Source organism: Trachurus trachurus (genome assembly GCF_905171665.1).
Source record: "Trachurus trachurus genome assembly, chromosome: 1".
In the NCBI taxonomy this organism is placed as follows: Eukaryota; Metazoa; Chordata; class Actinopteri; order Carangiformes; family Carangidae; genus Trachurus; species Trachurus trachurus.
In genome coordinates, this window is record NC_139891.1 from 12,738,898 (window position 1) to 12,764,079 (window position 25,182).

At 39.4% G+C, this 25,182-nt stretch overlaps 1 protein-coding gene across 4 annotated transcripts in view; it reads right to left on the bottom strand.

Moving 5' to 3' along the window:
• Positions 1-25,182, bottom strand: part of myh10 (myosin, heavy chain 10, non-muscle) — a gene marked incomplete at both ends in the record, with an annotated part of 52,707 nt that overhangs the window by 12,918 nt on the left and 14,607 nt on the right. The window contains 19 exons of one of the 4 annotated variants that reach the window (XM_083996003.1): positions 82-190; positions 632-792; positions 1,160-1,229; positions 1,319-1,440; positions 1,682-1,875; positions 3,780-3,842; positions 4,072-4,186; positions 5,321-5,494; positions 5,684-5,857; positions 6,043-6,195; positions 7,126-7,244; positions 8,196-8,291; positions 9,298-9,441; positions 9,750-9,848; positions 9,994-10,057; positions 10,766-10,858; positions 15,367-15,396; positions 15,687-15,789; positions 18,025-18,052. In XM_083996003.1, the coding sequence (XP_083852129.1) occupies positions 82-190; positions 632-792; positions 1,160-1,229; positions 1,319-1,440; positions 1,682-1,875; positions 3,780-3,842; positions 4,072-4,186; positions 5,321-5,494; positions 5,684-5,857; positions 6,043-6,195; positions 7,126-7,244; positions 8,196-8,291; positions 9,298-9,441; positions 9,750-9,848; positions 9,994-10,057; positions 10,766-10,858; positions 15,367-15,396; positions 15,687-15,789; positions 18,025-18,052 (2,111 nt within the window). Of the gene's footprint in view, positions 1-81; positions 191-631; positions 793-1,159; positions 1,230-1,318; positions 1,441-1,681; positions 1,876-3,779; positions 3,843-4,071; positions 4,187-5,320; positions 5,495-5,683; positions 5,858-6,042; positions 6,196-7,125; positions 7,245-8,195; positions 8,292-9,297; positions 9,442-9,749; positions 9,849-9,993; positions 10,058-10,765; positions 10,859-15,366; positions 15,397-15,662; positions 15,790-18,024; positions 18,053-25,182 lie in introns of all 4 variants that reach the window. The other 3 variants (XM_083996005.1, XM_083996006.1, XM_083996004.1) reach the window with 3 other exon arrangements.

Here is a 25,182-nt window from a genome sequence, read left to right on the forward strand (position 1 = left end):
TGTTGTCACTGTACTACAACAGTTTATCACCTAGTGTTAAAAGTGTGTTTTATACATAGACTGTAGGTTTTATAACGGCACCTTGGTGAAAAGCCTCCACCACTGCCAGTGTCGTAGCTTCAGATAAGCAGCACAGTTCCTCTGGAGGACCTTCAGTGCACTCAACTGCTGCTGCTTCTTAGCAAAGGCCCTGTTGGAAAAAAAAAATAAACAAGAGAAGACAAATCCATGTAAGAGCACACCAGTGTTTTTGTTGTTTTTAAGTCTGCAATGATATTTTCTGCCTGTTGGGGAAACGCAACAAAAAACAAGTTCTGGACACCGGAGTCTTATCATTTAAGCTTAAGATACTTGGAGTCAGCCATCTGACAAAGTCAGATCTTTGTTAGCTCCTCTTTGGTCCCCACCAACTCCTGAGTGAAATACAATATCTGGTTCTTCAGCCACTAAATAGATACATTAACCAGCTAGCTGCTAACATTGTGTGACTGCTATTTGGGGCTGAGTAGATCATTCATGACAAGTTTTTTTTGTTTGTCTTTTTGACAATGGGATTACTGTACATCTTGGCTATCCAAATACAGCTATATGTACAGTATACACCCCAGAAATGCAGAGATTTGAGACTCACTTGCGTGCCAGGTATCCGCGACACACAGACTGGAAGTAGATGATGATGTCAGTGATCTTAAGGTCTCTCTCCTCCTCCAGGTGAGCCAGAACACCTGTTCTGAAGAAGATCTTACTCTGACCAATGCGGAACAAGTTGGGGTCCAGCTCCAGGGCTCGGATCTATAAAATGAACACAGAGTTGGTGAGAAAAAAACCCTGTGGCCTGTGGTCCCTGTGGTCACCCTCATATTTTAACAACTTAACAAGAAAGGAAATATTTCTTGTCAAGTCTGACATATAATTTAGCATTACAATCAAAAGCAAGTGATTGAATGTCATTGTCACGCAGTTGTGACAGTGGTTGCTAAGCAGCAGTTATAATGATCAAGTATCTGCATACAGCCAGCCCAAAACTACAAATTCAGCATTTGCCTCAATTGACTTGTTTCCTTGATTCATGATTTGGATTGGGGAAAACTCTATGCCATCTCTTTTGCTAAAACTTGTGTTTACTGCTTTACTGCAAGTGATAGGACAAATGTGCTACCATTCTTTCACAGGCTTGTTTTCCATCCATAAATCCCTTGGGGATCGCGTTGGGTGTCAGGATCTCATATCTGCAAACAAAAGAAAAGTAATGAAGCCAATCTTTCCTTTGTGTATAATGGAATTGCCGTGTTCAAAAAGCTTCTTTGTTGCTTGTTACCTCTGTCTGAACTCCTGGAAGACGATGCGGTTGGGGAAACCCTGCCTGCAGATGCGAATCCCCTCCAGGACTCCATTACACCTCAGCTGGTCCAGGACCAGGTGAGGCTCTAATTTACCAGACTGAAGGCAAAAAAGACATAACAAGGAAGAGATACATGAATGTGTTAACTGCTACATACAGTTTCATCTCTCATCTAAAACAACTAATTGGATCCTAATGCATCATGTGTGTTGAATATTATAGAGAGGAGATAATCCATGTAATGTACATAGTGTCTCCGATATAATTTAAAAAGTTACAGGCCCATCACTTTCTGCTGGTTGACATACAGCTTCTTTCAAATAAGTTTTAAATATTTACTCTTTTTTCGTGGTTGGGGATAATGCAGCGAACAAAGTTGGGGTTTGTGTTCCTCAGTGTGGCCATGAGTTTTGTCAGTGACTCCTTGTAGAGTTGCCCCACTGTGCGAAACATGCCTTTCTTCGTTTTGTAGGTAGCACCAAAAGCTGTCTCGTTCATTCCTGCCACTTGGTCCAGACCAACGATACGGTCAACTGTAGGGGAGAAAGAAAACTTGTCAGTGCACGAATAGCACACAGAGCAGCACACCCTCACTGGTTGTAACACAGTGACATAATGTAACTACATGACCAAGTGCAGATGGATGAAAGAGACAAGATGACACACTTTTATCAAACAGCAGCAGTCTAATAACATTAACGTCTACCACTACCATTAGCGTCTGCAGATGGAGATGGAGCATAAAGCCTATTAGTTCCTACATACACAGCAATTTGTGGTACGTTAGAAGGAGGAACCTTGTTTTTAATATGACTCAATACAAATCAATGTCTGCAAGACCTGAAAGCTCTTCTCGGGTCCACCTGAATGAAAAACAATGCTTGATGGCAGCTACTGTATATTATATAACATATTACTGTTTATAACACAAAACCTGCACCAACATGGTAAGAAAACATTACTCAAAAGAGGAAGGAATTACCTGTTTTTGGGGACTACTTACAGGTATGTATGCATTTAATACGGCAGTGACTATTTAAGAAAGTAGGTGGGACCAACTCAAATAAAATACAGTGCCCTTGTTCACTGTAATGACAGAATATTGGCTGACTAATCAGTTTTTTGTCATTTCTGGACAGTATATCAGGATTTAAAGGAAAGGGAGGCAGAAATCTAGAAAAAAGCTTTGAGTTGAGTCCACACGGTTCTCATCCCCTCAGCCAGAGCAGCGAGTAGAGAAAAAACGTCTCTTTCTTACGTTTTAAAACGTCCAAATAATACGAATAAGGGCTGCTGCTCTGTGATTGGTCAAAATCAACCGTCACGGGTAGATTCTTTGCAGGCTGAAAACAGAGCCTAGGGGAGACGCAGACGTCTGATCTTTTTTCACATCACTTCATTTACATTATCCCCAAGGTTAGTGTGTAAGTTTTTGCCTAATACTGTCAAAAAAAAGCTGCCTCCCTAGCCTTTAACAACAATGACAACACTTGTTAACTGGATCACTTCGTTAGTTTTGGACTTTTTGTGGAATTTGTTGACAGAGGAAAAATACTGAATATCACCAGAATTATCCAACAAATGTTACGTCTTTATATTCTCCCACTTCTGTCAGCAGAACTATTCTACAACAGCTCAACAAAATGACCCAGCACATGAGTTACGACTTAACACTGAAATAAATATACACCATGTCACTTATTAATATCCCAGTGGCAAAATTAAAGTTACAAGTATTATGAGTCACTGCTGAAGTTTGAACTGAAGTGATGAATGGCCTGCTGTCTGGACCTTCTGCACTGACGTCTGTGCTCAGAGCCAAAGCAAATACCAAGAGCAACATCTGGTTTCACTTCCCTGCTACTGTGATCCTATCTAGGAAGGAGGAAGGCGGGAAATTAACATCATTAAAAATCCTTCAGTCAAGCTTCAAATCCTTAATTTGCTCCTGGATGTATAACATCACAGAGGAGGGACACAATCAGAAATTAGCAATGACGACTCCAAACAGCTGCACTACATCCTGAATGCTTGCGTCAGGATTGCTAACCATATAAAGATCACAAGACCAGTGCTGGCCCATAGAAACACTGACACAAATTAAGGCACATTGGTTGAACTACAGGGACCTATTGAATCTATGCTACTTCAACTCATCTAGGATATAGGCACTACTGCTTTTGGCAGACATTAGCCATGCAGCCTGGAAGCAAATGGGAGCCATTGTAGCTATGGCAAACACAGTACCGGCTGAAGCATGAACCATAGAGCCAGATCTGGGCAAAAATATACAAATACAGAGGTGAACCTGCTCGGAGAGCATTTCTGTTTAGTCTCCCCAGACTTTGAGCAGTGTCGTTTCAAGAGTCAACACTGTTCATTTTTCAGCTATTAATATTTTGGCCCAGGTCTGCTACAGCACGACCCAGTCATTCACCTGCTGGCTCTTCCAGACTAGTGACATTGTCATAGAATGAAGCCCTTTGAATGGTCTGAATCTCTACAACAGAGAAAGAGACAGGGAGGGGAGGCCATGATACATTATTTCTTGGAAACCATAGACATACAAGCCTGAGACAACAAGGCAGGCAGCTGTTGTTAGTATGGTTGAGTGAGAGTTTGTAAACTGAAAAGCAAACAGATAATGAATATCATAGGATGTATAGTGTACACAGATAAAGGCATTAGTGTGGAGTTAAGTTTTTGGAGATAAAAAGGCAGTTACATACCATCTTTCCACAACTCAGCTATGAATTTGTCCGTTGACTGATGCAGAAGAGTGGCCACATTGTCGTTTAGAGGGTCCATGTTCTTCATTAACCATTCATCGGCTTTGTAGTCCACCTGTAAAAATTGAGTGGTGGAACTCAGTGATAATGATAATGTCACTAACAATGACATGTCTTTCCATGCAGTGTTACCTATCAGGTTATATAACCAATAACAATATGCTTTTTGATAAACCAATATAGACCAAGTTATTGGGATCTAATACCATGTTTAGAACATTATCAAAAAATATAAACATAGAAAGAATCACTTGAAGGCAAAACTTAAAGACATATTTGTAAGTCTGTCTTATTGAAATGATTCAGACTGTACACATCATTTAATTGTTTGCGTAAACAAATCTTGACAACATTTACAACAGCTTCACAGTGTTTTATTTTTTTTCTCCACAGCGACATTATTAGACCTCAAAAGTTTGTGACTGGTGTAAAACGACACTCCAGCTAATGACAAGCAGATGTGCTGCTCAGCTGGTCTCTCTGTGAGGCAAATGCTGCTGTTTCTTCTATTGCATAACACCACTGACAATGTCCAGATTCACTCCCATATAATGTCATATAAATCAAGGATTCAGTACTTCTCTAGGACCCCCCAACAGGAGAACCATGTGTCATTACTTTATCACAGCCCTGACAGGCAGAAATCTTTCACTTGATTATTACAGGAGAAGATCATGGAGGTAAAGAGATCGCTTGGAAAATATGAAAGTGGACAGAAATAAATAAGTTGGTCCAACACATGATTTGTGTAGTCAAGTGATTTAGGGGTAAGTCATGTCTCACACCCATGTACTGTAAATGTACTAAATGTACTCTTCCAGGAACTCAATCAGTGCTTTGATTATGTAGTGTTGACATCCCAGTTCATGATGAACTGAAGTGACTGAATATCCAAGTGCATAAAAAATATCACATACTATATATCACACAATAAGTATCACCTGAAACAGCTATGATTGTTTACATAATTACTTCTGGTGAGGGGTTTTTAGGATATAAGAGATTTACTGCTCAACTGTAATGTCCAAGATAAATCTTTTTTTTTTTCTTCTTTTTTTTTCCTTTGAAGATTTGTGAGTTGTGGACTTCCAGGTTTGAAAAGAAGCAACTACACACAACTGTTTGTTTTCAATGAAGCTGTTACAGAAACCTGCTGAGTGTGATTTTGAAGGGGATTAGACCAGCGTACCTTGCCAGCATAGTGGATGATGCAGAAGTCCGCCTTATCTTTGAGCTGACGGGGCCTTTGGAATTTGGTGTGTGTGCCCTGCTCCTGGATCAGCTTGTCTACAAAAGTCTTGTCTGTGGCTTTGGGGAACCAGCACTCTTCATCCAGCAGAGCTAAAACACCTGGAGGGTTTGCCTGAAGGAACAACACGAGACAGAATTAAAGAAAAAGACTAAGACTAAAGAAGAACAGATGAGCAATGAATACAGCCCATCGTATTGCAAAAGTGACTTCTCATGTATTGAGAGTGGCATATTGTGTATTTTCAACAATCTCTGTGCTTCAGTTACTAGTTAAAAGGTTAGAGTTAGGGTTCAGACTGACCGGCCTCTCAATGAGGTCGATGCAGGGCTGCAGGTCCAGGCCAAAGTCGATGAAGCTCCACTCGATGCCCTCCCTCTGGTACTCCTCCTGCTCCAGGATGAACATGGTGTGGTTGAAGAGCTGCTGCAGCTTCTCATTGGTGTAGTTGATACACAGCTGCTCAAAGGAGTTCAACTGGAATGGAGGAGGAAGACACAGAACAATGCTTTTTCATTCAAATGTTCTTAAAATCAAGGCAAAAATGTATACCCTCTAACAACACCAACACCAACAAACAAAATAATTATTTCCTCAAACCCCAATTGCACATATTGTCTTATTCAGAGATTATAAAAAAAGAGAGAGATTTTGATCCAAACCTGGAAAATCTCAAAACCAGCAATGTCCAGGATACCAATGAAGGAGGCTCCCTGTCGTTTGGTTCTGTCAAGGGCTTTGTTAATGCGATGGACCAGCCAGCGGAACAGACGCTCATATGTTGCTTTACCCAGGGCCTCGACAGCAAAGTCAGCCTGGAGGGAGGCAGAGAGGACAAGAGAGGAAGAGTGGTGACACAATAAAGGAAGAGAGGAATGATGGAAAGATGATAAAAAAAATGTGTGTGTGCTGAACAAGCAGTGGGTCTAAACATGTGAGGCCCTAAGTCAGTGGGATAGTAGGATTCAAACACGCTGCCAAACCTTTACAAGTAAAATCTACTCAAGCCTGGACAAATGGACAAGTTCATCTTGGCAAGTCTGCATATTGTTAATGTTCCATATCTTCTCTGAGTCAGACTCTCTCAAACTGTTGGAGCAAAACCTGAATCCATCGAACTGTCGAGCAGAAGTCTGCAAGAGTACTGCACTTTAAATGTCAATGAATGATTCATAAACAGGTGACATGATTTGGACTGCTTTCACAGCAGGTGCACTAATATTGTCTTCTGCTCAGTACAATATATAACAATAATAAAGCAAACTGCGCAGCACAACTACACCGTTTTGGCCACAAGTGGTAATTATTTTGAACTTTGTTTCTGGGCAGTGGCAGACATAACTGAATCCTCTGTGACTGGATATTTCTTGTAGTTGACTCATCTACTGTGTTTTCATAATTATACAGTATGTACAGGACTCTGTCTTTTTTTAATATGAGAGCCAACTATTTTTTTTGCAGTCATTTTCTTTTGAACTGATGATGAAAAAAAACTTTTATGTACCATCAAAGTGCAGAATATTATATGCAGAATATAAAACAAATTCTACAACCTGATCCCCGAGAGGATACAACTATGTAACTCTATTACTTCATAATCAAAGAGAGCTGCATTACAAAAGCCCAACTTCATTTCCCTTTCTATTCGATAGATCATTATTAGTGTCACTGAGGATCTTAGCCAACAACAAAAGAAGATATAAATCATGTTAGTGAGCCAAAGGGAAAAAAAACATCCAGCAGACCTGCTCTTTAGTCTGTGCTTTCTGGACATAGTCTCTTCCCACTTTGATCCTTGGTGAGAGGATAGCTCTGGTAAACTCCATTACATTCATACCCAGCAGGTGACATAGCTTCTGAGCAGCTGGAAATTGGAAGTGGAAAAGTACACAAAGGGAAGAAACATTAGTTGAAATCAGAATGAAAAGTGGCCAGAACACACCAGGAGAACTGAAGCGATTTCTGCACTGGTATGATAAATTATTTTGTCAAACCGAGAAATAAAACAAAAAGCAGAAATCATGTGTGGAAACTATGCTTTATTTTTCGAGAGTAATGAGGAGATGAGGATCTTTCCTTGTGTTATTTTGACAGTATCCAGGCAGTCAAACAAGAATGTTAGTTATAAGACATTCTCATAGACCACCTTAAAAGCCCAAGAAACATCAGTTACAATAAGTGAAGTGTTGGTCTAAGATAATAGGTTAACTGTAATGTTTTCTTATTGCTGAATAATATTAAAATTTATCACAAATCTTTTCAAGATGTTAAGCTTTCATGTGAAATACAATGGGGAAAATGTAATATTTTACATGGCTGGAGCTTGTGGAAAAGCAGAAAAGGCAGAATCCAGTCTAGATCAACTTTCTACAAAGAAAAAAAAAACAAACAACATCTGCCTCAGCCCTGGATTCTGCTCGTCACATTTGGGAATATCTGGCGGAGCTGCATTATTGGCATTAGGTTCATCCTCTCTCCTCGTCTCTCCCCTTTGAGTGCCAAGTATGCTGTGCCACATGTGGAGGAACGGGAGGGCTGTGCCTCATTTCTTTCAGGAGTAAATCCTCATAATGATGTGGGGCTTAATGGCAGTTTGACAAGGCTCGGGCAGAGAACAGACATAAATCACTGTGAGACAGAGTGAGGGAGGTAGGAAAAAGGGGAGGAGAAGGATTGAAGTATATATGGGAAGAGGAAAAGAGTGTCTTGTCCTGTGAGCTCCAAGCCACAAGGTTGTCAAGCAGACACAAAAGGATTGCAGTGAGTGAGTGAAAGTGTGTGTATGAGTGAATTTGTGCAAGAGAGAGGTACTTACCAGTATTATCAGGCATCGAGGCTTGGTCAGTGTTCCTCTCCTTCTTGAAGACAATGTTACCAAACTGAAGCACTGAGGACACGACCTTCAACATGGCTACAAATATAAGAATGCAGAGAAAATAAAATTACCAGAGTCAGACATCAGATTTGCTTCACATGACTGTTAGCCAACCTGATCAACATGGCTCAACTTCATCTCCGTAAAGGTACAAAACCTTGATGGAATGCGTTTTCATTGGAGTTTGTCACTCACAGATTTCTAACACTTTAGGAGAAAATATCAAAGTAATAACATTAGTACTCACTAATGTAGAACCAAGTGAAATAAAACAATACCCCTTTTCAAATTGTAATCAGATGATCCAGTGTTAATGTTCTGTTCCCTTGGGATGCACTGTACCAAACATGTCGAACCTCATGACTGATTCTTTTTTCCAGTCTACTCTACAATCCCTCAACATATTTCTGATGGTTTATCCTGCACATTAGTTCGCTGTTTGGATGAATTAAAACCAGATAAAAAATAAAACTAGTCCTGTATGTGGTTTGAGGAGACTAGTTCAACCTATCTGTCATTTATGTGTTAGCACTTGGGATATACAGTAGCAGCTAACAGACCAACATCAGAGGAGGAGGTGAGAGTTTTGAATCGATGGCAGCAACTTCTGTCTACATTTCCAAGAGAGCATATTTGTACTCTAATTTCTACCTTCTCTATAATGAGGATGGAAGCCAACAGAGCCCTAGAGCTCAGTACTGTATGTAGTGCTGGTAGTCAACCATTTTTCAATGATTTCATTATATGGTACTACACCACGCTGCCCACATATTCTGTTCACTTATGTCGCATTATTGAACAGAAGTGAGCAGAACTGCTCTGTCATTATGACTTTAACCTGGTACAATTTCTAAGAACCATTAAAGCTTTTTGCACCTATTATTCATCACACAGGAGTGTGGTCTTTGCTTTAAGTCCATGTTCAAATAATCACACAGGTGGGATACCACAGACAGAAAACAAGTAGTACTACAAGTGAGAGCAACTTCCTGGAGAAACTCATGCGTTCGCAGGTTTTGTGCTGGTGTTTTATAAAGTATACCTAGAATCTCCTCATGGGCAAAGCTCATGATGTGCATGGCCTCCATTGTCTCTTGGAAGTTGTCTTTATCCTGCTGTCCTGGGATGGTGATGTTACCATTGGACAGGAAACGGTAATTGTTGAACCCTTCCAAAAGTAGGTCCGCTGTGGACAGAAAAATGGGAAGGCCTTTGAATGATGATGACAGATCATTTTTAGTGCTGTACATAAACACCATATAACACAGTTGCAGTTATTCTTCCAAATTAAAATGATCAAATGGCAGAGTGTGTAAGAGGGAGTGACAGATTGTGTTAACATTTAATTTTTAGAGATGAACACATGCTGAATAACGTAATCAATTATATATTTGCCTTGGACAGTAGACGGACAGAGGAGAAGAAAAAGGCCCTCCTGTATAGAGTATAATCGTCTTTCAAGTCTTTCAATACATTCAAGTTCAGTTTACTCACATCTGAGGTGCTCTCCAGCTCCAGCCAGTAGCTGGTAGAAAACATGGAAGGTGCGCTCATCTTTGGCTTGACGTATAGCTCTAGATTTCTCCAATAAGTCTGATACAGACTGGTCAAGGAAATAAAAATCTATTTGCTGAGCAGGTCTGATGTAGAATCACAGTTCTGACTGACTGCCCTGTTTACAAATATATTACATACAATTGCAATGAAATGTCAGCAAAAATTGTTTGAGACAGGATACAAGTTTCAATATTGGCTCCAACAATATATCCGGTGACATCAAAGTTGATCCGGATGAATTTCCCCTGCAGAGATTAACACAAGACAAATGTTCAGGAAATGCACAAGACAAGGTACACAGAAATCAATTCAAACATAATGACTTTCCTTCAACACACACTGAGGCCTCTCCTACGTTCATATGCTTTCTTTATTTTAACATGAGTACATATTGGTTTGTTTTTCTGGATTGCGTGGGGCATGCAATATGACATGACAGGAGTGCTACTAAGTTTTCATTGATGACAAATGGGGGTAATATTTACTGTCCATATAGATTAAGTTTTACCTGAGCCAACATTTTATGAATCAATAACTGGAGAAAAACCTTCCATTGAATTTTATATTAATTTACCACAGAAACACTTAAGCCAGGGCTTTACTCGTGTCCTGTTTTCCTATATCACTATTAAGAAGTCTGCTGAATGGAGTTGTCTCCAGTCTTAAAGACTCTAGTATATCAATGGAATTATTAATGACAAACAGGCGCCTGACCCGTGTAATTGCTTACAGGAAAAACAGAATGATTGAAATACTTTCAATCAGTTTTGCCCCACTTGCTTATTCTCAAGGAAAAATAATCTGTCAATAAATAGTCAATAGTGCTGAGATAGGAGGAGGCTATCACAGACAGTAACAATCACAAACACCGATTTAGATATTTTAAGACACTGATTGGAAACAACAGAGTACAGAGATTACCCACTTAATAAATATGACTTTTCTGTACTTACAAATCGTGATGAGTTGTCATTTTTCACTGTCTTAGCATTCCCAAAAGATTCAAGGATGGGGTTGGCTTGTAAAAGCTGACGTTCCAATTCACCCTGTAAAAACAGAGGGATGTTAGAGCAGCCCTTTGTCTTAACATGTTCAAGTTAAGACTGATGAAAATGTTGAGACTAATTGTGGCTTTCACTGACAACTGAATAAACACAAACATGCAGGCAAAAGCAGCAGAAATCTAGAAAACAGGTGTGTGTTTTATAAAGATAAACCTAAAACAAGATTTTGTAATTCAGACGTGCAGATCAACATAATATGTGGAAATATTTAGACTAATACGAAAGTAAATTAAGTCCTAAATCAGCTTGATAATATTGAGGTTTTTTGTGAGGTGATGGAAAAACATGTTACAATAACGTTGAGTGGTTTTCAGGGTTGTTGTGCAGGTGTCCACAACGTCAAATCAGCTAAATGAGTCTGTTGATCTGCAGCAGAATCTAAAATGTGTGAGGGCGTTTTTCACCATGTCATTTCATCCAAAGCAAAACCAGGTAGACAAAATGCGACCCCATCATTTAGCAATCAGTATAATGAAACATCACAATTAAAACACGTGCTGCAGTTAATAAATGAATGATCAAAAGACTACTCAATCATCAAGATAGATTTAAATCCAACTACAGATTAATTAAAAGTTCCACACTGATCTGATCAGTAGCTAAATGATAGGTAATTTCCCAAAAAAGAAACAAACAGAAAAAAAAACCCATTGCCAGTGACTTCTGATAAACATGTTATTCATTAACTCATCAACAAAATGGCAAATTAAACATAAATGGGTTTTGGACTGTTGTTTCAACAAATCCAGCAATTTCAACTGAAAGTAAATGATAGACAGTAGCAGCTCTTGATCTGATCATAAAGTATACATTAATGCATACCAATACAAAAAGAATGAAAATGCAGAAGATGTGTTTGTACTTGCTCAAGTGACTAAAATATACACTAATTCTGCAAACACGGTTTACTCCTAAACTACATCTCTTCCCTTCCACAACCAGGTCCATTTGCAGAAGTTTAGACTGCAGAGAAAATCAATACTGGTCTGGGCCTCGCTCTGGTTGATGGAGGACTAAGACGGCAGTGCTTTATAGTGATAGAGAAACAAAGTCTGGGGAAACTTTTAGCTGGATAGGCACTTTATCATGCAGGGTTGAGTGAATTTGCAACACGGAAACACTGGCTTTCTTCTTGTCAGACTGGACGCTTTGAGTGGCTGAGGAAACAAACAAACGACTTATACAGATGTTTGGACAGGTGGCCTGCTATATTTCCATCTAAGACACATCGTGGGCTTCGTCATGACGAGGGAAACCAAGATGACAGAGAGAAAAATAATTTCTTCTGCACTTTTTTTTTCTCTTCTTGTGGCTACATGAAAAATGTTCCCATTATGTCAAAGCTGGTACATACACTGAAGGGTATGTGGGGGCCATTTTCCACAAAAAGGAGTTGAGGAATCAGCATTGTGCTTACTGATGTGGGACACGTAATGTGATCTTTGGCAGGAGTGCATGATGGGCTGCTTTTAATTGAGTTTCTGAGCAGCTGGAATGAAGCAGGGCTGAACAGGATAAACCTGGTTCTTTTCCAGGTCTCAGAGCAGCCGCAAAGCGCACAGAGGCCAGAGTATTTAAACCAAAAGCCTTTGTTTCTACATAAACACAGGCCTGGGGTGCAACTTGGTAGTTAAAATTGCTCATTGGCAACCTCTGCTCATCTGTGTGGTCTGCCGTCCGCACATAAAAACAAAGAGCAGATTACAAACACCAGGGGGGGTCCAATTTAGCAGCATTAGAGGTTTGACCCACATTCCTACAACAAAATGAGTAAGTCAGACATCTGAGAGCCAACCGAGCTGGCTCCTCTACTTTGAAAGGCCAATTATTAAGTAACTGTGATAAGCATTATCAGTCAACACTACAGATATACCCAAGCTTTTGAAGCTGAGAAAAAAATAAAATCTCCTTCAAATACTTTTTTTTTTAAATGGAAAACTCTTTACAGGATATAGCTACAAGTGTGTGTGTGTGTGTGTGTGTGTGTGTGGCAGACCATAAAGCAGTATTTTAGAGTAGATTGAGTGAAGCCAAAGAGGATCAGCCAAAACTGTCACACTAAATCTTCTGAGGCAGAGGCCAGTTGTGGATGTGTTTTCATTGCTCAACATCTGCTCCAGAGGTCACGGGGCCTGAGAGATATTACAAGTCCCTTTTTCTAACAGCAAGAAAAAAGAGTGGACTTCTTTGAACATGGCATAAAGTTTAAATGTGGAGAAAAACAAGCCAAGGTGGAGAATTCATTTGAACCACCAGAGTCCTTTTGGCTGATCGCAATTTAATGTAACAAAGCTCAAGATGTTGCATTGGTCACAAGATCAAGTGATTAAAATGGTCCAGTTTTAAACCCCGTGAACTTCTCCAATCATAATTAGCATTAACATGTGCTAAATATCTTGTTGTGAAATAAAAAGCACTGATGATTTGAAACCAAGTCAATTATGGCCAGGTGCAGTGCACATGAAGCCCAGCAGTATAGCTAAATGATTTACTGCTTACTGCTGCTCTGTATTTTAGTCACCCTTTTAGATAATTTTAGGTCTTTTTTTAAAAATTGAAAATGTATTACACTTATGCTATGAACAGTGTTAACAGGCTCTAGCAAATTTACACCAACTGTTCATTTCACCATCTATGATGACAATTGTGTGCAATTTTACTGAGTTGTAGCTGAATAAAATCAGTTCACAGAGTTGCCAAAACAACAACTGATAACCTCTTCATACCAGTGCCTGTACTACCTTGTACCTATAAAGCTCTTTTCTTTCTTTGGCAGCACCTTAAAAACAGATTTAGTTCTGTTTACCCAGTCAGTGTAGCTGCCTAAGCTGTTAACACACGTTACACATCTGTCAACACTGTTAATTGGGGTTAATCCAATATTATGTCTGATGTATTTAACATACAGTTGTGCTATATCTGGCCACCTATGCAGTTGTTATCAGTATAACACCACTTTTGAATGTTATGATTACGTAAATTTGATTTGTACATGCATGTCCACTCATGATTAAACCGTTAAAGTTCTTAATAATACAGCAGGTCAGAGGTTCAATCTTTAGCATTCATATCCAAGCAAAATGTCTATTATTATAACTGAAATATCTCTAACGAAACTGATATTGTATCTGGATCTTGTGATTAAGAACGGATTCCATACAGGAAGTTAGTGGCAATACCCTGCCCTAAATATAAATTGTAGTGATAACCCGCCAAGGTTCTCACATGGGAAAGTTTACGACTTCCTTCATTTTAGGTACCTAATAAACATGCTATCCATCAGCGTCATGGGGCCTATTTGTCTGTTAAAGATTAAAGTGGTATTAAATTAGTCAGCACAAATCATGCAATGCAACACTAGAAGCAGGTGGCTTGAAGTGGATGGAAATCATCTACAATCCAACTTCAGGTAGCATTAGGGAGTTAATAGTCAGGTAATTTTGTTAAACAGTAGGTGGCAACAGAGTGGGCAAATTACCCCTTTATTGTCAGTGAAGTGAAATACAGTAGGTGAGAAACTACATACTACTCACATAAAACAGGGGTCCACTCTGTAGGATATGGGAAGATTCAATTGTTATTGTGGAAAATAATACATTGCATTAATCATGGATACAAGTGAACCGGTAGTCTACGCAGAGCATTTCTGATATGATTAATTACAGCACAAATCTAAGCACGAACTCTAGCAGTCTGAAAATGGAATTAGCAACAGGTGTTATTATAATACCTCAGTGGTCTGTAATCCTGACCCTCAAGACCCAGATTACTGCTGGTGTTCTAGGTTAACACGTAGTTAAATGTTTGCACCCTGCATCTCAGGTATAATTCAGTCACCAGCTACAAGGATTACCTTGCTGGGCTCTGGGTCCTGGTGACCAGGATAGGGAAATCACTGCAGTACAGCTGGTAAATTTAAACCAAAACCCTTGCTTCATGTAGATTTTTGCAGCTGACATTTCTTGGCAAGACAGACGGGTAAGAAACTCAACCTTAACAGTCCAAGACTCAGATTACATAACACTTAACTGTGCGAGCATATTAACTCTATTTAGGCTTCATACAGCACAAGGTGGCAGTCAAGACTTAACATGTGACTACAACAACAAATAAAAACATGCATGTGAAATGTTTTTCTGACTGAATCACAATAACGGCAAGCAAATTTACATGATGGCACATCACCTTAAAACAATAGCATCTGAATAATCATGCTAGTTTTAAAATTTACTTACAACTGCATTTTGAGCCTGACAGAGAGAGATGAAAGTGAATACTAATTATGTTTTTGTTTATTTTCAAGCATTTTTAACAAAATTGTTTAGTATAATTACTAATACCACTGGAATTACTGATGAAGACTGCTCACACTCACCTCAGTGGGCTCACAATCAACAGGTATTTGTTATATTAGATATTATTTGACAGGAATATGTTGGCGTAGCATGCACATGAAGATAGTGTACAAAAAACAAAACACAAAGACTTGCCTGCAGTTTCACTGGTTTAGGTGATTCTGGCTGTTTGTTACAGATAAACAAATGCAAATTGTTAGATTGTGCGCACATAGGTCTGGTGCACAAAGCCATGTTGCCTACTACAGGTGACTGTTTTTATCTCTATAGTGGTAAAACAATAACTTGGTCTTCAAGGAGTTGCAGTAGTGTACAAAATGTATGACAGAGCATAGAGGTGGTAATTCATTTTTCACAGAAATCTGCCATCAGCATGAGCATAATAATAGGATGTTTAAATTAAAGCTGAAAGCAGTAAGGCTTACAGTTACAGTATGCATATGGAAAATACTCACAGGAACGTTGTGGTCTTTTCTTCCTTTGTGGGAGGAGGCAACGTGTGCCAGGTACTGAATGACCTTTTTTGTGTTTTCAGTCTTGCCAGCTCCTGACTCACCTCTGCAAGAAGAAAAGAAGATAACACATGCAAAAAACAAAGAGACATCTTCAGAATAGCTAAATACAAAACTGTTTGAAATAAAGCCTATATATCGATATGTGAGCTACTACTTGTATCACAGACATGCTCATTATAAACTTAAAATCTACACTGGTGTATACATTTTTTTTTTAAATTTCAGTTTAAATTTCAGGCTTGGGTCTGTGGGTGTGTAGATGTTCAGCCTGTTTTTCACTGGTCTGTCATACACTGGCTGAAAGAAATCTTCTCAAGTCCTCCAAGCCATGCAAAAACTTTGGGGAGCAGTTTAGATTTAGAACATACCTGTGGTTTTACAGTAAGTGCAAATTTGCACAAGTATGCACAAAATATTGTTTTGCTTTCAAACTGATCGAGTGTGATGTGGCTGAGAGTAAACACTGGCAGAGTGGTGTGTTAAGAGTTAGTGTGTCTCACTGGCTACTGTACACACAGGGTAATCACGGAGAGATTGCGTCAAATGTCTCTGTTGTTGGCCTTGGACCGCTGGGTGTAACATTCCTCAACTCCTGCACTTCAGAAGACGAGCAATTTAAACAGGGAGTGCTGACTTCATCATGTGTAGTGAGGCCACATTTAGTGTTTCCATGCTAGTTTGCAATTGATTCGCAATTTAGCACCTCAGTGCAAAAGCCCTTGATGAAGTACATGATCTTTTTAGCGCAACAGCAGCAACACAATTCAGTACAGCAGAATAACCAATACTGGTAACTGTAATTACTGCTAACATGCCTAACTCTACTAGGGATCATGCATCTTGCCCTCCTCACAGAAAGTATGGTGTGACTTCACTGCATGCCTGTTGCCCTCAGTAGTCTAGGTTATCTTTACAAAATGCCTTGCTTCATGAATAACTATGACACCAAAAGAGTGTTGATGAGAGCATTTTGGATTTATCATCATAGATGGAAAATCATGCATAAGGCTATTTACCCAATTTTGTAAAATTCATATTGCCACAATACCGAAACAACAAATCTGAATTTGGCTGCTAGTCATTCAGTACAGTACCGCAAATGAAGGTCTTTGTTTAGGACTAAGTTACATGGATTGAGGTTAAATTAATTTGATTAACATGTTAGTTCTTGGTTCAAATTCAAACTTACTTTTTTAAATACAACATACTTCAATATTTTTTTGTTTGTAAAGGCTTTGTATTCAAGTTAATTATTTGTTTAATACAATTATATTGTTGCGTAACAAATTACACTATTCACACAAGATGGGGAACAAAGCTTTTGCATGGCTTATGTCTTGACACCATCTCTGGCATTTTCTTTGCAACATTCCTGTCATCTTTGGATGCTTGTCATGGAAAAGTCATCAGAGGCCAGTGTAGCAGAAATATCAGTATCACTGAGTAACATACATACTGTAGTTTAAAATAACTATCAAGGCTCCATGTTTGTAACTACCAGTTGGTAAACACATGATTATCGCCTAATCTCTTTGAATTTAGACATAAACAAGAATTAGCACCTTGTGGTAGGATGCCTCCATCACTCACACTTTCATGTAACATCCTTGTTTGCCCAGAATCATGTAGAATATGAACCATTTTTGTAAAATTTTGCCATGATTGCATTGTGAAGTCCTGAGTGATGGCTTGAGTAAGTGTTTCCTGAGGTCACTGTGACCCTGGCCTACCAAAGTCATATTAATTTGTCCTTGAGTCTAAATGCATTTTTGTCTCACAGAACTCCCTTGAGACCTTGAACCACCAAAATCTAAAGGGGGAACATTTTGCCAAATGTTAAGAAATTCCCTCAAGGCAATATGCAGAAATTGTGTTCACAAGGCCAAAACCATGTTGACTGTGACCTTTGATTTTCAAATTTCATAAATGAATCCTTTAGTCCTAGTGGTTATTTGTGCCAAATTTGAGGAAGTTCTGTCCACGTATCAGTGAGAAATCGTGTCCACGAGAAAAGAATGAAACCATGAACCATTAACTCTCACTCTGGCTGTCAAGCGCAGAGGCACAAACACATTAAAGGGGAATATACAGTCACTTGTGAAGCTACAGTATATTGAGTGGAAAGAAGCCATGCATGACAGTAATGTATGAACCATAAACCTTATGTGAGGTCTGGGTACCTAAAATGGTTTTATCATGAACATCTTAATTAGGAAAAGGAAATACAAAGCATGTAAAAGCTGCTATTCGTTTAAAGTAGTGGAAGCTGTATACTCACGTGCAAAGAATAGATTGGTCCTCTCGATCTGTGGAGACAAGAGGGGGTGAAAAGTCAACCTCAGCAATCTGTCTTTCTTTCAGTCTCTACTCTGCTGTCAACACTATCAGCAAAACAGAGTTTTTAGTTTTTATCAGTCAAAGCTGAGCTTGGTGTGCGTATGTGAACTTGTCATCAAATGTTTTAAAATATCACATTTTCAGTCTGCAATACACTTTTATCAGAATAGCAAAATTACTTTTAAAAGGGCAAATTCTTCAGTGGGTTCAGGCACACAGCTTTCTCCACAGATATACTGGGATGAAATGTCAGAAATGCAGAAAAACAGCACTATGAAGTCAAATCACTGCACAGGAGAGATAAGGCAACTGTATTCCTGCTTCATACAGGCAAACAGAAGGCGCTGACTGTCTGCTAGTAACCCCGACTTTACAAAGATCAGCTACAGATTCCACAACTTAGGAAAAAAATACTTTAAATTACCCATTTAACCAGAACTGGAGCACAATGAAGTAAAACACATTTGATCAATTTAGCATAGAGCTTAATGGAATGACATTAAAACATCTATAGACACATTCACTACCATCAACAACTATATTCGTCTTCTTTTTTTAAAGCATTTTGACCAGGGCAACTTCATTGAGTTTGAAACATAGGCATAAATACATCTGAAAAACTGATGCTATACATTTGTACTTTTAACTGTACAATATACAGTAGCAATATTTGGGGATGTATGGCAGGTATTAAAAGGTACCTGGACCTGGACCTGTACTTCATTTTACTTTCATTTCTTCAGGATGTCCTGTGTGTAGACTATTATAATGGATAATCTATAAAAATGTTAGTCCAAAACTAAAATGACAAGTAGACATGATTAACTGAACATGACATCAACCACATAAAGTCTTTGCACACTGAGTCCGTTTTTTTGTATGCGTTATTTCAGTCACCCGACAAAAAAGGTTACGCACAGACACCTTACACACTGAGTCCGAGTCCGATGCGTTTTATTATCATGCGTTTTTATATTCTGGTCCAAACGTAAGAAAGGGAGACAAAAGTCGTCATGCAGTGAGGATGACTTTGTGGTCCTCTCACTTGTCGAGAAATAAAAAGAGTAAAAGAAAATATTGTGTCCATCAATAGTGGACATCAATAGTGAGGGGACCTGCTTGTAAATGAGCAGCAGAATTATCATGATCACTTCAACAGTTTATTTTAGGATGTCAGTGGTCCAGTTTCATAGATTATTAACTCTCCTGAAGCCACACATTAAAAAGAAGACGACCAATTTCCGTGATTCTGAACAGCGGCCGGCACACTGGTACACAGGTACACACACACTTACACACAGACAGGCAGCTGTTAACAGCCTCAAAACGCTGATGTGAGTGGTCAGAAAGCATTTTCGGATGCGAAAAACACAGAAAATCGAATCTGTTCCGAAAACTTAATGACGGACGAAAGTTTCGGAGTCGGTGTATAAGCATGATCGACACAACATGAGGTCGAATTTATTTTTTAACGTGCGGCAATTTTGGACACAAAAAAACGGACTCAGTGTACAAAGGCCTTTAGTATAATGTCACAAATAGTGTTACTGAAAATGTTATTGTGTGCTGTGGTGATGGCAATATTTGCCCTGTGGTCATGTGGTTATAAAATATACGGTAACATCTAATGCGTCTCCATAAATCTTTGGGGTATCACAGTGGTGCACGTTGTGAACTCAGAGTGAGGCACTTCATAGTCTTCTAAAAGCCCTATTGGGGAAAATAGTGTTGATGTCATGGGAAAACAGTTCTTTGTCCTCTCATCAGTGCTCACACTCAGACCCACCCCACCATGGATCAGGCCTCCTGGTCAGTCACATGGCTGGCTAAGCAGCAAGAAGTCCAAAGATTAGATAAAAGTCATCAGACTCTCTGCAGCAAACGATTGCTGATTCTACACTGTTCATTCAGAGCTAAAACTTGGACTTGTCTTGACACTGCCTCCTGTGTGTACGATTTGATTAATAGGAACAGCAGTTAAGTTATGATTTAGTGAAGTATGTAACTCTTTTCATTGGAATTAGATATAAAATCCCAGTATCATCTTGAATCATTAATTTATGATCATACTACCACAAGATGTATTAAAATCCAATCAATTTATCCTTTAACGGAAAAAACACCAACATTATACTTGTAGTTTGTCTCTGAAAGCATGTTGGAGGCGGAAACCCCTGCACATACAGTAGTACTCCCATTTAATTTCAGCCAAGCCTGTTTCCTGTATTTCTATTTGATGAGCAAGTGCCTACTCATCAAGGGGGCTGAGCTCACAGGCCATTAATACTGTATCTGTACTGCCAAGTCTGCATGTTAGATAATTGAAGGAGTTACCAGTAGCTGGTGATTGGCAAGCTGGCTTAGTAGATTGACTTGGGGGAGGTACGCCATCAGTAACTCAAGGGAATTCACATCTTATCTGAATTTAAATACAGCTTTATAACTGAACAAGTCAATTCTGCAGCAGCAGCCAAAGAGGCCAGCATTTAAAAAAAAAAATATTATTCTGAAGAATGATCGTTTCCTAAGAAATTGTTATAGCAGAAAAGAGAAAATTCACTGTAGGTTCCTCTCACATTTGCGCAACAGGATAATGTAATATCCATGACTGAAACACAGTGGTTGAGGTAGCTGAATGAAAGGCCTGATCATTTAACCACATGGAGCAGCAGATCACATTTTAGCAGAATGCTGGAGTCTAATCCATGACAGTACCAATTTAGTTCAGTGTTGTAATTCTGATGGCTCTCTGATCTTCTCGTGAAGGAGGAATTAGGACACTCATTTCATATTCAGGCTTCCAGACTACTTAAAAACATGCAGAAACACTTAGATCTACTACATATTCTGGTGGGCTGTGAACCGTCCAGGGAGTCATATAAACCTTAGGAGTTAGAGGACAATTTGTCGCACAAAACAACTTTTCTTTTATTGTGAAATGCTGGTCACTTTTGATACTTTAGGCGTCTTAAATAGATGAATTAACACAACCAAAGACAGACACTCTAGTAGTTAAGCTGTTGACACATCACATTGACCATCGCTTAATCGCAAAAAAGATTGGGAACGGCTACAGTATGTTTAAGTCGTGCTGTGAATATTTCAGCTCATGTCACACAAGCTATGACCTGGGCTGGACTGTTCTGCCAGAGGTGAAGGTTTCCCGGAGTGAAGTGCTGACTGTGTTCCTTTGGGGTAAAATGATGGAAGGTTATCTGACCGAGGACACAGCTGGATGGCTTATTAGGGACAAACCTGGCTTTTCCTGACTTCGAACAGGCGCTTCCTGCAGTTAAGTATATTAAACAAGAGGGACTGACCTCGCACATGTGCATGCAAGAGCACACACCAAAGCAACAGCACTTTAAATGTAATGACGTCAATTGCCGCTCCATGCATGACAGAACACATGCAATCCTCCATTAGCCCTACCTCTTCAACACGTCTTCACATTCACATCCCTATCTGAATCACACACAAACACAACAGCACTCAGAAAGCCTGTGTCTTCTTTATCAGACTGGCTGCAGACACAGTGGAAAGATATGATCTACTCATTGTGAGACTGCTCAATGCCATTCGCCAGCTTTGCAGCATGGCTGCACCCATAACAGCCTTTCCAGACTGTAAAGCGCCGATTACTGGCAGAACACATCTTAGTCTGTGTGGATGAGAACTACCCAAACAAGGGCTGTTATTTCTGTAACATTACTTGATGGTCATAAGGACTGTTTTGTGGGTTTTGCATGATTGGTAATGCTTTTGCCAGCTTCACATGACTCCATTATGTCTGAGGGCAGTGAACATTCCCCCAGGATGTATAATATTATTAGTTTAAGGGAAAACTAAGAACTTTGAATATCATCATTAGTACTGGATTCAAATCTTATGAACAGGAAAAAAGTTGTCAGATCAGATTAATACAATGGCTCTGCCACGGGCTATACAGATGTTGTTGAAATTAGTCCTCAGATAGAGAGGGTCAGCGTCAATGGTTTAACAAAATTGTGACAGTGAAAAATTTGAGGAGGTTTTGTGGCTTTGACATAAACACAGCAGCTCTGCATGTGGTGTTTCTCCCTGTAAGGAGAGAGGGAAAGTGGGGGGGGACTGATCTCAGCTCACGACAGTGAGCTCATTGTGAAGCTGTGGCATGCTGGGCTTGGGCCAGTGTCTACCACTGATGGCTAATGCCTGTATTTAGGAGTGGGAATAAAGTGCAAACACTCACCTAGAAACCAGACCTGCACGCTGATCTAGCTGTTATTTTAGTGTTGCAGCAGGACAAAAACCTCCACAAAAGCACCATGGAGTAAACAGAGGGACAGACTGGCTGAATGTTCAGGGTAAAAATAACTGTAAAAAGCCCTCATCCCTCGTCTCTTCTTGAGCACTATATGGGACTGTCCACAGCTTCTTGTCCTTTCTCCTTTCTTCTTCTGAATGCAAAACTAAATTCTAATTACAATCATTAATGAACTGTAAAGATATTGGAGATGTACGTCAAACAACACAGTACGTCATGATTTCATGAATTTTCAATGAGTAATTACACTTCTGTTCTGACAAGGGTTGTGTCTGAAATCACTCACTACTCACTAGTGCACTATAGTGACTACACCGTTTTGTAGTGGTGTCTGAATGTTTAGTGATGATTGATATTCACTATAGTGCACTCAAATTCACCACAAAATGTAGTGGACGTCCGATGGTCACTAACCAAAGCAAGATATCCAATCATGCATTACGGTCACGGATCGCGGTTATTGCAGTCGGCATTGATCTGGAACATTTTAATTATGCGACGTAATACGTAATTTTGTGCGATTGAGTAGTGTATGAAAGTGTTTTTTCATTTGACCAGTGAGTTCTATATAGGGAGTAGGGAGTAGTGAATGAGTGAGTGATTTCAGACACAGCCTAAGTTTGGGGTGGTGTTCTTCTGTGAAATGTGGATTGTTACAAATCTACAGTATATAGGATATAAAGGCAGAAGAGTCCAGCCCAGTTGTCTCACATTGACAAGTGCATAAAAACCAACAGCAGAGTAAGGAAGACATCAGTAAGGGTTTTTTTGTTCACACTTGTATAGAACAAGAGTGTTGACATGAATCTCAACTATAACATCAAAAAAGAAATATGAATTACTGCTGATGTTGAAGAACTGGATAATGTCTTTACTTGCGTTGAAAAAAAGCAATCTCATGACGCAGATGTGATTGTCAATTTGTTTAACACCTCGGAGCAATTATACTGCTCTGTCAAATCTGTCCGTCTTTTGAGCCAATCAAAATAAGGCTTTAGTCAGGTTTTTAGTGACGTACTTGACTCTCAACTTACTATTTTAAAGAAAATCAGTGGTTGGTCAAAAAGGGACAAGGCTAGTCCCTGACAGAAACTACAGTACAGAACATGTCAATATGGTTGTAAAAGTCAAGGTAATGAATGCTTATGAGGGCTTTGATGTCAAAGAGCTCCAGTGTGGCTGTAACTGCGGTTGATGCTTCAGTTGAGGATCTACAAATGGAAACAACGCAGTGCAGATCCAGAGTATTTGGTTTCTCATGAAGAGCATTTCTGAGAAGGAAAATTCTGAAATCAGATAGGAAGATTAACTGTGTTTGAGGAACACTGACGACAGAATTTTGATTCTTAATCCAAGGTATTTATGCAAAATGAACTGATGGAAATCATTCAGGCAGTCTGTACCTAATATCTATGTCAGGTGCAAAATCAATCAGTGAAGACAGCTAGTGCTAGCTAGAGTGGAAAGCAGAATACAGGACACAAAGAGGGTCATATTTAATATACATGAAGTGAACAAGAAGAGGAACGAGCAGAGTAAGTGTACTTTAGCTCAAAATACTGTATTATAAAATATTACTATTTTCTTTTTAAGAAGGAAAAATGAGAAAAACCATTAGATTTGCCCACATGTAAACCAAGACCACAGGATTTTTCATTGTGGTTGACAACACTGAGGCAGTATGGTAAGGTACTGTATGCTAAGGTAAGGGGTTAGATCCCCTTGAATTCAGTAGCACAGAGCAGACACACTTGTATTTTGCAGTCATTTTCTGGTCGCCTTAGTTCCTGTCCAATAGCCTGATTTAAAGGACAGAGAAAAAACATTTAAGCAATAGTTGCAGCTCCAGCTCTACTAGCTTAGCTTTATTGCAATCTCTTACAAATGAAACACGAGTGCTCCTCTTGTTACTAACTGAACGGTTTCACTGTCCACAACCACATCTGTTCTAGTTGTTCTGGAGAAAAAATAGAGCTCTGTTTCAAAGAAAAAGAACAATAGCTTCTGTGACTGTAAATCTGTGTCCCAGCCACAGCTTATTATCTATCTCCTTGTAGAAAAGTGTTGGGTGGATTGCCCTTTTCAAAAGATAAGCAAAAATGTCCTGTGTCTGCTGTGGTTTGCAATGGAGGTTTGAGGTTGAAAGAGTCTGGTATTAAGCCTTAGTTCAAAAGGCCATCAAAGCCATTATTGTTTGCTATGGACCTTATTGGTGCCAGGTGGACCGGTGTCCGTGGAGAGTGTACACTGCTCCATTATAAACATTCCCAAGCCCAGTTTATCACACATTCCTGACAGTACAGGTTACACTGTACAGCTCACATACTTTACATTCTTCATGATCTTAATATCATTAATGGTGCTGACATGTGAGGTGAGGAGCACTTTGTTCATTGTTGATAAATTGTACCACTAGGGGAGAAATGAAAGACCTCTGCTTTGGGAAAATCTTCACTGAGCCCAGATGGATCTTGCTGGACTTGACCTAATGCCCTGATTAAACACCAGGGAGCGACTTGAGAAGGGGGTCTTTCTCCTTTTCCGCTGAACAAAGACCCTGATTCACAACCACACCTAGGGACACTTGCAGTGCTGCTGAGGTATGTCTACTTTTGGAATCCATCACTACTGCTGACATGACCGTTTCCTCTGACACATGTTTTCATTCAAGCGTACATCAGCATTTCCTAACTACACATTTCCAGATATGATAAAATTAGTTCCTTGTACGTCAGTGAGTTCACGTCAGTCGAGCAGTGAGGGCAGTTATGTAAAGTATCTGGACCTCTAATC